Source organism: Tursiops truncatus, chromosome 4 (genome assembly GCF_011762595.2).
Source record: "Tursiops truncatus isolate mTurTru1 chromosome 4, mTurTru1.mat.Y, whole genome shotgun sequence".
NCBI lineage: Eukaryota > Metazoa > Chordata > Mammalia > Artiodactyla > Delphinidae > Tursiops > Tursiops truncatus.
The window spans coordinates 121,338,995-121,357,361 of record NC_047037.1 but is presented as its reverse complement, the minus strand read 5'-3'; the positions used below and the strand labels follow the sequence as shown (position 1 = coordinate 121,357,361).

The 18,367-nt window shown below is 34.0% G+C and overlaps 1 protein-coding gene across 1 annotated transcript in view; it reads right to left on the bottom strand.

Annotated features, from left to right (window-relative positions):
* Positions 1-18,367, bottom strand: part of NCAM2 (neural cell adhesion molecule 2) — a 215,734-nt gene that overhangs the window by 114,879 nt on the left and 82,488 nt on the right. The window contains exon 9 of the mRNA XM_073804651.1: positions 14,621-14,771. Coding sequence (XP_073660752.1) covers positions 14,621-14,771 — 151 coding nt within the window. The remainder of the gene's footprint in view (positions 1-14,620; positions 14,772-18,367) is intronic.

The following is an 18,367-nucleotide window of genomic DNA, read 5'->3' as shown; positions in this document are numbered from 1 at the left end:
ACTTTGTTCCTTAAACCCTAACCATCCCTGACTCTTTCCTGCTTTCAGTCCTTTGTACCCCGTCTAATCACTTTTTTGTATATTTCATCTTAATGTGGTTGTGTGTGTTCCATCCCCCTAATTAAAACATAAGTTCCATGAGAATAAGGATGATGTTGCTTTTCTCACAGTCTGTACAGCACCTGAATTTATATTTGACACTCAGTAGATACTCAGTAAATTATAGTTAACTCAATGAATGAAAACCCAGGACAAGTATGTATTCTAGATACTATCACTCCATTTAACAGAGGAAGAAAAGTGTGCCAATGTTTGCTTGACTCTCCTAACATCACAGAACTTAGTACTTCAATCCTGCGTTAATCTACAGTAATACCTTGCTTTTCACAGACTCTTATTGCCTATTTTGTGAAGAAGCCAGCCCTTTAAATTAGCTAAGAATTAACTGCACATGTTTTTTCTTTCAAATGTCTAAAATACCTTGACACTTTTTTTTTACACTTTTTTCAGTCATTGAATTTTCTCATTTAATTTATGCAGAAGGAAACTACCAAGGGAATGAAAACTAATATATCCGTTGGCACATTTAGAGGATAATTCAATTAATAATTTAATAGATTCAGTTCTACTGTATGTTCACTCATATGCAGAATCAGCTATGGCAATTAACTGGGTTCAGTCCATGTGTCATGGGAATTCTAATGGTTACACGGAATACTAAATTAGATGTGTGCTTACTGCCAACTAACCATAGCACTGGGTGTGCATTTTCTGTACTAAATTTGAACAGCCAAGTTATGCATAAATCTCAGCATATTTTATAACTCTGGAGTCATAAGTGTCATTTATATTAAGATATACCTATATGTGACTTCTTAGCATATGCTGGGTTTCTCTTTAATTTGTTGTTAGTGATTTAAGTATTAAATCACTGTTTAACTTTTCTACTGATCATAAGAAAAGTTTGATCATAAGTAAGGTGAATTATTCCTCCTTCTACTATTACTGTTCTTTTCTCTTGTCCTAATCTCTTTCCTCCATAAAGCATACATACAAATACTAATAAAAGTATTGTACTACTTATGGCTATTCTGTTCCCTATTGTTGCTTTATATAATTGAAATCTCCAGAAAAGGCTACAGTATTTTAAAGATTATATTATTATTATTATTATGCACAATTTCATGTGTAAATTTAGGATACAAAGCTTAAGTGAATCTCTTTCATAAAAAATTCTGAATTATCAAAAGAAGGATGATTGGTCATACAGATATACAGTATTAAATTCATTTTACAAATAACAATAATATTAGTTTCTTCAGAATCTGATTTAGCAGTAGCACATTCTGTAACTTATGTAATTTGTGCTTATTAATGTCAAACAAATTTAAAGTTGGTCACTATCATTAAAATTGAAAAGAAAACTATAAGTAAAATGTAAATTGTTTATCTAGTGATTTAATTTCATGTCTAGGTTGTTAATTTTATATGAGGTAAAAATAGTTCCACAGGGCTTCCCTGGTGGCGCAGTGGTTGAGAGTCCGACTGCCGATGCAGGGGACATGGGTTCGTGCCCCGGACCGGGAGGATCCCACATGCCGCGGAGCGGCTGGGCCCGTGAGCCATGAACGCTGAGCCTGAGCGTCCGGAGCCTGTGCTCCGCAACGGGAGAGGCCACAACAGTGAGAGGCCCGCGTACCGCAAAAAAATAAAATAAAATAAAATAAAATAGCTCCACAAATTTAATTCATTTCTTAAACTCCCCAAGTCTATCAAACCCTGATGACTTAAAAAAAAAAATCAAAAGCAAATAAAAACACTTCCACTATTGTATCTTAAAGTCCTTGATTGTGCATTCTAGAATGTTGCTTATTTTATGCATAATGCAATGACTAGGTCACAACAGTAGAAAACAAGCAAGAAAAACTCAGTATTATTGTCTTCATCATCATCACATCATCAACATCAACATCATCATCATCATCATCATCCTAATAAAAACAAGACTGGAAATAATGATGATGATAATAGCTAACATGGTGCTTATGACTTAGTTATTATTTTAAGCATGTTATATAATTAGCAAATTTAATCACAATGAGATCACATTATTATTATTATTATCACCATTTAACCTTTAAATTTATCCCCTTTTAACTGAAAGACTGAAAAGTAAGGAATTATATAAACCTTTTCTACATCCCTTTAGGTCTCTTAATTGAAAATTGGTAACAAATTGGCACATATTTTTTAACTTTCGAACAACCACAGTATTATTTAATAGGACTTAGATCACAACTTCTTTCTGCTTAACTATTGTTTATGTTGACAAATATTTTATATCTTTAATGCATACTTAATTAGAACACTATTTTACTTAAAGGGGTGATAAACTATCACCAAAATTTAATTTTTTACATAATCGAGCAAAATAATTTGTGCAGATGGAATAAATAAAGCAATTCAAGTTATGATTAGAAATGAATCATATGTGATACCTTTTCAGAGCATTGAATTATAGTAAATGAAACCAAAAAATGTACAGCCTCTCCTAAAATAGCAGTTTATTGATATGAGTTTCCTCTTTTAACAGCATTTTTTTTTTTAGCTAAAAAATGTGTACTCTTCTTTTTTTTTGGTTTCCCCACGATGAATATACTGCCAATAAATATAAAGCAGCTGGTCCTATACTATTATGTACAACATTTATATTACAAATAATTGATAGTTTTAAAAATCAGTTAAATTAAATTAGATTTAGAAGTCAGTTAAATTAAATTAAAAGTATATAGAAGCAAGAACCCATTGTAAACCATAGTGTGAATGAAAACCACCATAGATAACAAAAATTAATCAAGGAAGCATTTCCTTAACCTTTTTTATTTTAAAAAGTTTATTGACAGTTTAATTAAATAGGTAACCACATAGTCTCTCAGTCACCTACAATTTTAATTCACCAAGTGAACAAATCTGTGAAAGTGACTTTGATTTTGCTTTCCCAAAGTAGAACTCTAAACTTAGAAAAAAAAAACAAAGTAAACATTTTAGAATGTCTATTACATGCAAAAACATCTTTGGGATTTCCCCAAGAGCTTCCGAAAAATCACAAATATGTGTTTCTTTTTTCTTCAGAATAAAGAGAGATGTTAGAAAAAATTAGGTTTGTCTCTGTGGACATTACATTATAGTGGAAAAGTTTTTACTCGTTCTGGGAAAGAACATGTAGTTGTGTGAAATCAAAACATTTTAAATAAAATTTCAAAATAAATGTGCATATATTCAAATGAAATTTTTATCTTGGTTTATTAGGATACGAGCTGGAATTTTTACACATCTAATTCTTATTTTTGAGTAAAGACCTAATATAAAGATCTTTTTTAAATGAATAAAATAAGCAATCATATTGAGGAATATTGCTCAGGGCAAGAAAAATGTTTAAATCAATTGTTTTAGCACTGATGACTCAAGAGTACTGGAAACAAAAATTAGTCACATTATGAAGTCTGAGAAAATCACAGAAAAATATAAAAGTATCAAAAATAGGCTACCTTTTATGGTATTGAACTGACTGCATTGGTAATTGCTCTTATTACCTTAAAAGACTTTTTTAGGAGGTCCAAGAAAAATCAAAATTTCCTAAACAAACAGGATTGTCATGGAATTATTTGTATCTAACAAGAACTATTTGAAATTCTACTGCTTATGAAGCATTATGAGATACTAATAGTGATAAAAATAATTGTTTAAAGAGGTTAATTGCTCTTATCAAGGCTTCATCTTCATCACTGGGACAGAAACAGTTTATCTTGTCATCAATACTAAAGGAGAGAGGACATTTTACTCCAGATGACCATATAAATATGAAATAAAGGGATATATCTGAATAAACAGAGTACGTCAAATGAGCCATACAGGTTTTAAAATTGCATAGATACTGAATCAATATTATGGGATTTTCAGGTTCCACTTCTTTAAGATACTGTGGAAAATTTTACATTTCTAAGAGGATTTTTTTTCTTTATTGTATAAAAGAACTGCTTTTATATAACTGCTCAGTTGTATAATCTCTATGACACATATTTAATTATAGGTGCATTAAATTATATGTTGTCTTATACTTTCTAAGCTGTTCCATATAAGTAGATTCCAGCTTCCTAGATATATTGCATTATTTTATATCTTTCAAATATTTTGAATCTTTGTAAAGCACTATTAATACACTATTTCTAGTGTTATACAATAAATATTATGAAATCAAGTAATTATTATGAAGCTTCTTAGATGAAGATACAAAAGTGTCATTTACATCTTTAATGTCTTTAAAACAACTTCTTGAAAAGTATGTTGTTTTTTCTTATTCCATATGCGATGACTATACAAGCAAGTCTAAAGCAATTTAGAGAAACGTGCAAATACACGTATTTTTACAACCAAAATATTATTTTAAAATTAACTATCTGAAATTTCACTCATAGGCATGAACTTCAGATACGGCTTATTTTATTCAGTGAATATTCTCTCCAAAAGCCCTCCCAGTAGGACAGGAGTGCATTTCCCTGCTGGATTGATGTTAGGCTTATCCATGTGACTTTTTGAATGTGACACGAGCAAACGCTTGAAATGTCCTTTCATTATTCAGTTGTCCTCTTGTGCTTCTGCCATCACCACGGTGTAGCCTTCTTCCATACAGTTGCTGCCTCTTTGGTCTGGTTTCAAGTGTTACTGGACCCATAACATGGAGTTAAGCACTGCTGCTTGAAGCAGAGCTCCCTATTCAAGGACCACCTGGGTCAGCCAGTTACAGTTGAGTATGAGATTACTACTGTATGTCACTGAGTTTGGGAATGTTTATTATGTATATTTATTGTGACATTAGCTGATGATGTATCTCACTGCACGGCTTTATTTTCTTCTCCTTAGCCATTTTCACTGATTCTTATGTATGTTGCTATTTTGTCTGTTTTTCTTAACATAAATTTATTTATTTTATTTATTTTTGGCTGCGTTGGGTCTTTGTTGCTGCATGCGGGCTTTTTCTAGTTGCAGACTTTTCGTTACGGTGCCCGTGCTTCTCATTGCAGTGGCTTCTCTTGTTGCGGAGCACGGACTGTAGGCACGTGGGCTTCAGTAGTTGTGGAGCCTGGGCTTCAGTAGTTGTGGCTTGCGGGCTCTAGAGTGCAGGTTCAGTAGTTGTGGCGCACAGGCTTAGTTGCTCCGTGGCATGTGGGATCTTCCCGGACCAGGGCTCGAACCCGTGTCCCCTGCATTGGCAGGTGGATTCTTAACCATTGCACCACCAGGGAAGTCCCTATTTTGTCTTTTTTATCATTGATTTTCCTTGCTAGAATGTAAGGTTCATAAAGTCAAGTGTTTTTGTTTGCTTTATTATAATTCTACATGCTCAACACCTGAAAAAGTGCTTGGTGTGTAATACATGCCTGATAAATACTGTTGAATGAAAAAAATATAATTAAGATCCTAACTTTAGTATGCTTAAATTCATAAAATAATAAGTTTAGATCCATCTTTTCCTCTTTACACATCAGGACACTAAAGCTTGGGTAATTTAAATGAGTTGACCAATGTCCTAGGATTAGACCCAGCAGATTCATTAAAATCTAAGAATAGCTCATAATACTATGACATTTAAACATTATTTTAGTAAAGCCCAATATATAAAAAACTAGTTTACATCGTCACAAACTGTGAGCTGGCTTAAGTCCATGGATAGGTATCAACAACCCATGGACAGTATGAAGAAAAGCTGTCCTTGCCTTTGCTCCACTGAAGTTAGATAATGAAATTTAGAGGATTTAAGGATTTATGGCCACAGAGTTCTGGCTGATTGGATTCAAGTTGTTGGACTGGTCTTTTTCAAGAATTAAGTACCTTGACTTTGGATGGTCATGCTATTCTGGACTATGGTGTCAGGTAATAAGTCCAGCAAGGTAAACCTACTGGCACCACATCCTAAGGAGGGGGAGGAAGGTGGGAGAGCCCTGTTATGGACTGAATGTTTGTGCCTCCACAAAATTCATATGTTGCAGTGTGATGGTATTAGGACTTGTGGCTTTGGAGAGGGGATCAGGATTAGATGAGGTCATAGGGAGGAGCTACCATGAATGGGATCAGTGCCCTTAGGACTCAGGAGAGAGCTTTTTCCTCTGCTCTACTCTCCATCATATGAGGATAGAAGTAGAAGACAGCAGTCTGTAACTGGAAAAGGTCCTCACCAGAACCCAAACATGCTGGTCCCCTGATCTCAGACTTCCAGTCTCCAGAACTGTGAGAAATTAATTTCTGTTTTTTTATAAGTCACCAGTCTATGGTATTTTATTATAGCAGCCCAAGCAGACTAAGACAGACTGTAAGCAGTCTGTCACAAGGTCTTAGCACAGTTTTCAGGATCTTCAAGAAGACACAACTGGGTGGTGGTGTGCCTGGTGGTGCCTTGGTTGAGAGTCCGCCTGCCGATGCAGGGGACATGGGTTCGTGCCCCAGTCCGGGAAGATCCCACATGTCGCGGAGCGACTAGGCCTGTGAGCCATGGCTGCTAAGCCTGCGCGTCCGGAGCCTGTGCTCTGCGATGGGAGAGGCCACAACAGTGAGAGGCCCGCGTACCACAAAAAAAAAAAAAAAAAAAAAAAAAAAAGACACAACTCAGTGATGTCAGTAAAGGCTTGATATGATGTGATCGCAATGTGCAGCCTCACCCTGTGAAGTTCTGCATTAGTTCCATCTGTGAGGTGGTCTTCTCTGTCCAATACATAAAGCTCATTCCTATGAATGAATTTTTGTATCTCCTCCAAATTGATATGTTGATCCCTAATTCTCAATGTGATGGTATTTGGAGGTGGGGCCTTTGGAAGTAATTAATTTTAGATGAAGTCATGAGAGTAAAATCCCCATCATGGGATTAATGTCCTTAGTGAAAGAGGAAGAGAGAGGAGGTATATCTCCTGCGAGCATGCACCAAGGAAAGGCCATGTGAAGACATACCAGCAAAAGAGCACTCACCAGGGACCTGACAATTCTGGCATCCTGATCTCGGCCTTCCAGCCTCCAGAACCATGAGAAATAAATGGTTCTGTGAAAGCCTCCCAGTCTAAGATATTTAGTTACAGCTGCCCAAGCTAGGACGTTCACTGTACTAGTGGGAAGTGAGATCACTGCATAAGGTCTTCATTCCAGAGGAAGGGCAGAAAGCTGTGGCAAATTGGATGTAGAGACTGGTATTTCGGGACAATTAGGTTAAGCAGGTGCCAAGAGGTAGTGATAAATCCAGTAGTTAAACACAATGACTATTTCATTTGTTTGTCTGATATTGGTTCATTTCTAAGATTTATCCTCTCAAGGGTTAGATATTTCCTAAAATTCCTTAACAACTTTTCATCATCATAATCTCTGAAGTACATTTTCACAAAATTTAATCTGAATCAGATTATATCTGTCAGAGACAGACAAAATGTGATAAAACTAGAGTAAGTTGGGCTTCCCTGGTGGCGCAGTGGTTTAGATTCCGCCTGCTGATGCAGGGGACATGGGTTCCTGCCCGGGTCCAGGAAGACCCCACATGCCGCAGAGCGGTTGGGCCTGTGAGCCATGGCTGCTGAGCCTGCGCGTCCGGAGCCTGTGCTCTGCAACGGGAAAAGCCACAGCAGTGAGAGGCCCGTGTAATGCAAAAGAAAAAAAAAAAAAAAAAACTAGAGTAAGTTATAGTATCTGTACACATGAAGAATGTGATATTTCAAATTTCCCCAGGAGGTCCATGTAAAGTCTGGGTTAAAATAATACAGGTGAGCGGTAAAAGATATTTTCACCTTTCTCTTTTAATGATCTATTCTTATCTTCTGCATGTAGACATAGACTTTATATTTCTTTCAGATGTTCCTTGAAATTATCATGAAGGGTATAAAATCTAAATAATTGCTGACATTAGAACCAATTTACTTCTGCAAATAAGCCATCTTCTTTAAAGTCTGAACAATTTAAATGTATTATGGTGAGTGTATAGGGTATGTTCATAAGACAAGATTTTAATCACAGATATAAAATGTTTGTCTGCTATGAACAAGGAGTTTTCCTAAGTGTTATTGAGATACTTTCTTTAAATGTTAAAACTATGGTCACATCTTACCTACTTCATCCTGTACATGTAGCAGAGCATGCTACTGGAATTAGTTATTTTGAAAGACTGCAAAACTTGAGGAAATAATTGTGCAATAAAACAAAGTTTTGTTAATTATATGGAATACATGTTAAGTCTAGAAGTAACATGAATATGTGTTATAAGGTTAATTAATATCTCTATATCCTTAAGAGGTTTCTGATATTGCTAACAACTTTTACACAGGAGAAAATTCATTTGAATATTGCTATTATCTCTAACAAGAAATAAAAGCAGGTGCAGAGAGCTCAATGAGAAAAAAATGCAAATTAAAAATTCAATATTTCTTAGCAGGCATTTTTACCATGTAACTCTTAAATTAATCACATAAAATAATTAAGTCTAATTAATAGGTAATAAGTAATGAGTACCTACTCACAAAACTTGATTCTAATTGCCATCAAATGTACTATGTAATCGGTGCTTATTGCATTCAACTACATATCACATGCTTGTTATCTCCTTTGTTTTATAAATTGGAACTTTAGTTCAACTCATGCTTCTTAGAAAGGGTAATGCCTTTGGAATGTTGAAAATGAACTGGCAGGATGCCAAGGAGTCTGCTTAAACTGAAATACAAAAGAGGTTTTGAACAAAAAAAAAGAGATAATCTCCTAAGCACCTTAAGTTTAGTGGTACTATAATAAATGTGGTTGGTATCAAATTATAAATGGCTCAGTTCTTTTTCACTCATTCTTAACAATATTACACTGTAGTTTCTTGAATCACATAGTAAAGAATGGTAAATGTTTTGTGACATTGTATAATTTCTTTGTGATGCTCATAATTTCTGTACTGTTTTGAATCAAAGATGGAAAATAAAAACATTCTTACTATTTCTAACATACAAATATTTATTTACATCAATAACTTTTCAAGGTATTACATGTCATTGCATTAAATTATTACTACTATAAATTTGTCACTAAATAAAATATCCTATTTTATAACAACACAGGCTTTAATTATCAAGAAATAAGCTTATTTGATAAGCTAAGTATTTATCATGGTTGTTATGCTGCCCTATCCAACCAAAATTTCTACTAGTCTTCATATGAGAAGATAATAAGATATTTTACAAATAGTAGCACTGCAGGCATAAAAAAGTGTTCCAACCTTCATAATACAATGACACTAACAAGGAAGTTACTTGCAAGTGAAAGAGAAGAACAGGCTAAATTTTAAATTACAACCATGGTCACATGTTCCAAACAATTATTTAATTCTATACTCAAAAATAATAATAACTATAGACAAAAGATAACATAATGGCATTTACTCTGCTCCTACCACATGAATAAAATCTGAATCTTAGCTATTAATGATATTAAGATGAATAATTATTTTATTTTCTACTTAAGTAGAAAAGATACTTAAGTATCTTTTACTAGAATATTTATATAACATAAATAAATTTGCATCATAATATTCATCCACTTTAAGCATTTTTTACATGATTCAGTTTTAATAAATTATCGTTAAGTACTTAGAAGGTAATAATCTCATTACCTACAATAGAGTAGACGTTGGGCACATATATGGGCAAACTTGTATCTTGCTAAATGTAGCATAAAGTTTGAAAAGTGAGCTGGGCTCCCAGCGTTCTGGAATTCATCAGTAAATTTGATTGTGAAAAATGGAGCATCTTGAGTAAGGCATATGAAGCAATATTGTAAGAGTCTGGGTTAATCAAAGAGGAAGCTAGACTGTCAGAGATTTTCAAGTAATTTGTAACAGATATTTAAAAGAGATTCATCATGGGGAGAAAACAAGAGGCCATAGCTTAAATACAGGATTCATGTATAGGTTAAATCCACAAGAGAAACTCCTTTCATTTGAAGATTGAAAAAACAAAAAAGGAAGTATGTCAATAGAATGCACGAATAAAGTTTGATAGTGTGTTTATTAATCTTAAAATATAAAACATTTTCCTTTGCTTCACATGAAATTCAGCCTATATCAGGAGAATTATTCCCTTTATAGGTAAAGGATACTATTAAAATTCTGAACCTCTAAACTCTAAAACTCAGCTAAAGCCATCCTATCTCTCTATTTATTTATTTTAATTTATTATTATTAATTTTTTTTTGCCACATTGCAGGGCTTGCAGTATCTCAGTTCCCTGACCAGGACTGAACCCAGGCAACGGGGAATCCTAACCACTAGACCTCTAGGGAAATCCCCTATCTCTCAATTTAAAATTTGAAATGATTCACATATGTAGAACTTACTATACTTTCTAGGTAGATTAAGTGTGGGTATAGATAAAAATGTCAAATTAAATAAAATTGACTACACAGAAGATTGATATACAGCAGGAGAAAAAAGAAGCTCAACAACTTACTTTTCAGGACTTTGCAATTGAACAATCTTTTGATCAGGGTAATGGTTTCTTTAAGGATGTATGATTATGAAAAATAAATATAAAATTTGAAAAGAAAATGAAGGGAGGAAATAAATTAAAAATTGCTGAAAACTGAAACTAAGACATTCATACTCTTGTTTCCAGGAACTAGTGAAACCAAAAATTCTTATGACAAAGTTTTCTTAAAAGCAGAATATATATACCTTTCTGTTTCCATAATGGCAGGACAAGCCTGTGATAGCCCAACTCCCCTACTGGTAATAATTAAAAGGACTAGAAATAGCACAAATCAAGCAAAACAACAACAACAACAACAACACTCCCCTAAGGCTTCTGGAAAGTAAACAAAATCAGGGATTGTGGAGGGGAATGAAAACTAGTTTCTTTGTTTTGTTTTGTTTTGTTTTCACCCTCATTGCTTTGTCTAGAGGGCAGGTACTAGACAAGGAGCGTCAAAGTGATTCTGGACCTAAAACACATCCAGAAATATAGAGGGTATGCTGGAAAGAAGCCAATACAGGTTGAATACTGTGGGGGTAATCCCAGACAGGAGTCAGAGAAGGAGACGCCATAATTCTGTAAATAAAACCACAGAAATCTCAGCCTAAAGTCTGAGCTTGGCATGCATAGAGCAGATACAAAAATGTATAGCAAAGGCATTAAGAAATCAACTGTGAGATGTGAATCCCTGATTACAGGGGGCAACACAGAACTTAGAGGTGATTATCTACTTAAAAATACATTTTTCCCATATGGTTTTCAAGACCCAGAGTCTGCACAACATAATATTTACAGTGTCCAGGACATGATGCAATATTTCTCAACATTCAACAAACCAGGAGAATATGACCAATTCTAAAGGGAAAAGACAATTAACATATGCACATCCCAAGATGATTCAGATGTTGAATCTACCAGATAGAGATTTTAGAGCAGCTAATTTAACTATGTTACATGAGGTAAAGAAAAAACACATATAGAATTAATGAATATATAAGAAATCTCAGCAGAGAAACAAAAAATATAAAACAGAACAAAATTAGAAATTTAGAGCTAAAAAAATAATATCTTAAATAAAACAGAAACCTTACTGGATGGACTCAGTAGCAGAAAAGAGATAATGCAGTAAAGAATCCGTCAACTTGAAAAGCAAACAACAGAAATCATCTAATCTGAAGAACAATGAGAAATAAGATAGATAAAACTGAACAGTGTCTCAGAGATCTTTGAGCCAAAACGTCTAATGTGTGTAAGTAAAGTCCTAGAGATGAAAAAGAGATTAGGACAGGACAGATGTTTGAAGACATATGATAAAAAACTGCCAAATATATTGACAAATACAAAATTTACAGATTCAAGAAATTCAGTATACCTCAAACAGGATAAACCCAAAGAAAACCATACCTGGGCATATCCTAGTCAAAGCTATGAATAACAAAGATGAATAAAATAACTTGAAAGCAGCTTTAGAAAAATGACACATGGGCTTCCCTGGAAGCGCAGTGGTTAGGAATCCACCTGCCAGTGCAGGGGACATGGGTTCGAACCCTGGTCCTGGAAGATCCCACATGCCACGGAGCAGCTAAGCCCATGGACCACAACTGCTGAGCCTGTGCTCTAGAGCCTGCGAGCCACAACTACTGAGCCCGCGGGACACAACTACTGAAGCCCGTGTGCCTAGAGCCCACGCTCCGCAACAAGAGAAGCCACAACGAGAAGCCTGCGCACCGCAACGAAGAGTGGCCCCCGCTCGCCGCAGCTAGAGAAAGCCCGCACGCAGCAACGAAAACCCAACACAGCCAAAAATAAATAAATTTAAAAAGAAAAATTAAAAAAAAAGACACATGGCATACAGGGATAAACAATTCAAATTACCACGGATTTATCATCAGAAACCAAGGGGGCTAGAAGACAGTGGAGCCATATCTTTAAAGAAATGACAACCCAGAATTCTTCCCAGGGGAAAAAAAAAATCATCAGGAATAACAGAGAGGCCATTTTCAGATGAAAATTTAAAAAAAAGTAATAGACTCTATCCCTAACAAATATGACCTACAATAAATGGGGAAGAAATTTCTTCAGACTGGAGGACAATAATATCAGAGGAAAATCTGAATCTTTAAGGATGGAGGAAGAGTAAAAGGAAATGGTAAAGAGATGAGTAAATAACATTTTTTTTCCTCTTCAGTTCCTTAATATAGCTATAACTCTTAAAACAAAAATCATTATAATTTCTGGTGAGATTCTCAATTAATATGAATGCAGATATAATACATATGATATTAATAATAAAAAAAAAAGATCAGTGTGGAGCGCTTGTAAAGGCACCTATATGGTTGTCAGGTTTCTACATTTAATGTAAAGTGTCAGATAATTAACTCTGAGAGAACATGAACAGCTATTGAACGTTAAAGTACATCGAGTCAGAGATTAGTGCAGAAAATGAATAATTCATGAGGAAGACATATGGAGAGAGAGAATGGGAGAGAGAATAATGATCCCCCAGTGATATTCATATCATAATCTCCAGACCTTTTGAGCATGTTACTTCACATGGGAAAAAAGAACTTTGCAACTGTGATGTAAAGGATGTTGAGTTGAGAGAATTATCCTGGATTACCCAATGTGGGTCCAATGTAATTGCAGGGAAGTCAAATATAGAGAAGATGTGAGGAAGGAAGCAGAGTCAAAGTGATACGATGCGAGAAAGACTCAATCTGCCAAAGCTGGCTTTGAAGTTGGAAGGAGACTGCAAGCCAAGGAAGGTGGGCAGATTCTAGAAATGGAAAAGACAAGAAAAGGGAATCTCCTGTAGGGCTTCCAGAAAGAAACACAACCCTACGGACACTTGATTTTATCCCAGTGAGAATCATTTCCAACCTCTGACCTCAAGAGCTTAAAATAATATATTGTGTTGTTTACAGCAATAAAATTCTTGGTCATTAGTTATAGTGACAATAGGAAACTAAGAGAAGATAACTATAAATGTGTACTGTGTCACTGAGCCTCAAAATATATGATGCAAAAATCAACAGGATTACAGAGAGAGAAAAAAGTTCACAATCATGGTGGAGGATTTTAACAACCATCACTCTAATAGAACAAAACAAATTCAGTAAAGACACAGAAGATTAAAGAACACTAACACCCACCTTGATCTAATGTATATGTATAGAGCACAATATCTGCAGAATATATATGTTTTTCAAGTACACATTATGTATTCACTAGGTAGATCATAACGCTGGGACATAAAATAAACCTCAATAAATATGAAAACATCAAAATCATATAGAATGTATTTTCTAAGCACAACTGTATTAAATTAGAAATAAGTAACAGCAAAATATCTATGAAAACAATAAATATCTGGAAGCTAAACATATCTTCATAAATAACTATTGACCAGTGATGAAATCACAAAGAAATGTAGAAAATATTTTCAACTGAAAGCCAAGAGAAAGACAACATATCACTATTTGTGGCATGCAGTTAAAATGCTACTTAGAGAGAAATTCCAGAAAAAGCTGAATAAACCAATATGCAAGACTTTAACAGCAAAGGAGGAGTGCATCTGTGATCAAAAAAACAACTTATAGTTTGTTAGCAATCAGCCCTTGAAAAATAGAGTATCCTAAGTACTGTATTTTAAATACTATACAATAACTTATGAGGATGTAAAATAATTCAACAAAACAACTTGAAATGAGAAATGAAATTCTCACTACATATGTGAAACACAGGACCATTAATATTAGGAATAAACAGATAAAAATCTAAGGTGATGTTGATCAATTACTTATAACTAATATAATTCAGTTTACATTGTGTTTTGGGTTAAACGCTGTGTAATAAAAGGCCACAATTTTCAGGATAAGCAACATTAAGACCATTAAACATATAGCACTGTGAAATCTCCCATAACCGCCACTAGATGTCTCTAATAACTGACTTTGGCTGCATTCCTTCTAAAGTTATGCATTACATACTACAAAATGAACTACTGTATTTTGATTTTCCCACAAAAATACATGTTTTTCAAAGCAGAAAAGTTGTTTTAATAAACATACAAAATGAAAATAACTTACATTCAATATCAAGGTACATGCTTTTCTGGTGCCCTCCGATTCTACTTGCAGCTTCACAGTCATATCTCCCTGAATCTGACAACTTCACATCTTTAATATGCAGTGATGAGCTTCTGTGCTGCCCTCTGACTTCGATACGTCCATCTGGGCTCTGTTTACATTGATTCAGGAAAAATAAAGATTTTATGCGTATTTTGTGTAAAATGATGATGAAACATATTGCATTTATCATAGACACAATAAATGAAAATAAACTCTTACCTGTATTCATTTTTTATTTCAAAAAAGCAGTGTTTATTTATACTTTACTATTTTTAGCTAATCCATTTTACCAGCCCACTTGCTTACAGGAACACTGACTTGTAAGTAGTAAAAACTTAAACATAAGTTATATCAACCTCTTTTATTTATTATGCTTTTTGCTTTTTATAAAGCTAGTATGTTCTTCTCGGAAGGATTTTGTTGTCTTTCAATTGTGTTCTTTACAAACATAGCAAAATGACAATAATGCCTATTCAATTCTGGCTAAAACCTACCAGTGAAAATGATATTCCTGCTGTATTTTAGTTTTCTATTTCACTAAATAAGGAGAATGTATCAAGATGTATGACAATTAAAGACTTTAAGAGGAATTTATAGTTTTCATTTTTGAATGAATGCAACAGCATTGCTCATAAGCATAATTGGTACCATATGCATCATAGATACACTATTAAAAACACAGCATTCTTAGGAAGTCATTGGAAACAATATGGAAATTATTAATCACTTAACTCCACAAATATGACTCAAATCAAGGAATTGCTTATAATCCAATAACATATAGATTATATTTCAAATAAGAATTATTGTGTGCAACATAATTATAGAATTTTCTTAAATCAAATACCTTTATAGCACACATATTTAAAACAAGAATAGTTTATTCATTGAATTTTACTCTGTACTATCAAGAAATATAGTGAACTTTTAGCACTTTATAACTCATTGGAAACATCTGCTCTACCATTATTGAATTGATTCTTTTTAATAGTTGAGGTTTTAGTGTTCAACAAAATATTGTATATCATACATTCAATTGAAATATGTATGTTACTATAAACAGTATAATGGTTGTTTAATTTTCTATATGACAGATTTGAACAAATTTCAATGCATGTGTGTACTTTGCATTATTAAAATTATGTTTAACTATTTTCCTTTATTAATATTAAAAGACTATCTTAAAGCTCTTTTTCAAACATGTTGATTGGGGCACAATATGGTTACTTTTTTTTGCTTTTTAATTTTATATAGGAATGCAATCATTATACAATCCTATCACTCACTCATAATTCACTATCTGGAAAATGGTCTTCAAAAACAAAGAAATAAACAAAAGCATATTAGGGATGTATTATGCAACTTAGATCAAGATTTCTATGTCAAAAATATGTTCCCCACCTCCCAAGTATTGCTAAAGAAATAGTAAAGTGAAGTTTTCAAGCAGAAGGACATTCTCTTCTGCCAATTTTGAAGAAGTTCAGTTGCCAAACCCATTTACTTAATTGAAAGAAAGCAAAATGTAAGAATCCACAGAAGTTAAAAATCAGAATGAATAAACCCAAAAGCAAAATGGACAATTGTTATACAAGGTAACTAACTGCTGTTCCATAACTAAATAGGTATTCTTTGGTCCTTATCTCACTGCAACTCTGTTCATCATTAAATCCTATTGAACTATATCCTTCCTTTCTTGTGTGCCGACTTCCCTTGGCTTTCAAGACACTCACATGATCCTGATTTTTCTCCCAGTTTTGGTTGTAGTTTCCTTGGGTTTGGTTTTGGTTACAGCCTCCTTTCTTCCTCGGGACCTCTGTATTCTGTTCTGGACTCTAGTGTCTTTTCAGTCAATACAATCCACTTAGGCACTCTTATCCCTGCCCACATCTACACTGATGATCTCTAGTCACGCTTTCTCCACCCAGGGTCCTTCTTTCCCTGGAGCTACATAACTAGATATATCATATGCAGGGCAAGTCCATTTGATGTATATCTCAAACTAGCATGTGCAGATGAATACATCACGCCTTACCCAGCATCACCTGCCCTCTCCCAGTTGTCTTTCTATGAATGATACTAATTCTTTCCCATGCCCCATGCTATACCATGTCCTCAGTCTTGGATCAGTTGCTGAACATTTATTCATCTATTTATATTCTGAATAATGATAAATCTCAGTTTATCATCTTTCTCGACATTATGATTTCCAATTTTCAGCAACTGTGTTTCCATAGACCTATCTGCTCTCTGCCTCTCCATTTACAGTTTTAGTTGTGCTGTTAAGTTGGAAGGATATTGACAGGCGTCTCTGGATTTCAGAGAGAACAATCACATTCAGGCTGAATGTGACCAAAAAAGACTCCCTGACTCTGCAAAAGCCTTCAACATTATGTTATTTCCTATGTTTCTCTTAGCAAAAAATCATTCCAGCTGCAGAAATTATTTCTTGTGTAACTAAGAATAAGTCTTTTTTTTTTAAAGCAAACTTTTATTTCTCATAACAACTTTATGAAGGTTTCACATCCCTGGACCTCATACTCTATAATTACAAATAACATTGTATTGCCTCCCAAGTAAAACCCCAATCCATTAGCCTGATGTTTACGGATTTCCATATGGTATTACCTTTCTGTTTAAGCACAGTTTACAATTTGGATATTGTTAATTTGGATTCCATTTAATGTGAATTATTTGTATTGTCATGAATGTCCTGTGCTTTCTAAGCAGCCTTCACACATCTTTCTCAAATCTTTCCTCCTTTCTCTCTTCCATATTTACGTGGCAGTATTCTACCATCATTCTTTCAATTTCTTGGCCAGATATCAATTTATAGTCAAAATAATCCCTGGTTGACTACTATACATACAGATATAATGTCCCTGTGCTTTTCTTGGGACACATTGCTTTTTCTAGTCTTACTGGAACTTCAGATTTTATCCTGCAGTTTGATATTATAGTTGTACAAATGCGAGAATATTTTTATGGTACTTTGTGTGAAAGTCACCCGGACTAGTACCTAGGACAGAATCATTACATTCTAAAATTTTTATAAAGCAAATTAAGATATAGTGAAATGTACATATAATTGAATAAAGGAAATGTAATCCTTCAGCTATACTTTACTATGGATTAAAAACGTGACATTTAATACCTTAATTAGAATGTGGCAAGATACATTAATAATGATGCGAAGCAAATTGTTCCTTCTTTCATTAGGGAAAATATTGTTCTTTTGCACATTAAAAAGTAAATTTACCCACCTTAAAAATCAACAGGTACTTTTGTTATTATGATACGGTTTTTGACTTGTGGAAAACTATCCATGTGTGTAAAGTTAACATGCTATCAGTAAAAATGGTTTTATTTAAAAGTTTTTAATAATATATCTAAAATTAATAGAAATTCCGGAAGAATAGAATTTCTTCTGGAATGTGTGTGATTCATTGAGAAATTGTAAGTCATTTTCACAGTTGGCATTGGCTTTGTAATAATGCACAATATGCATTGACTAGAAAACCAAAGTCATTTCTCCTCATTTCTGACATTCCAAAGGACATCTTTCTCTTTGTGCTACAAAAAGGCATTACACATATCTGAAAGAAAATTCATTATATCTTGGCTTTGATTCACTACCTACTGAAGATTCATTTAAGACATCTGATATTTGATTGAGACAGGTTAATGGGCATATTAGTTCTCCGTCTA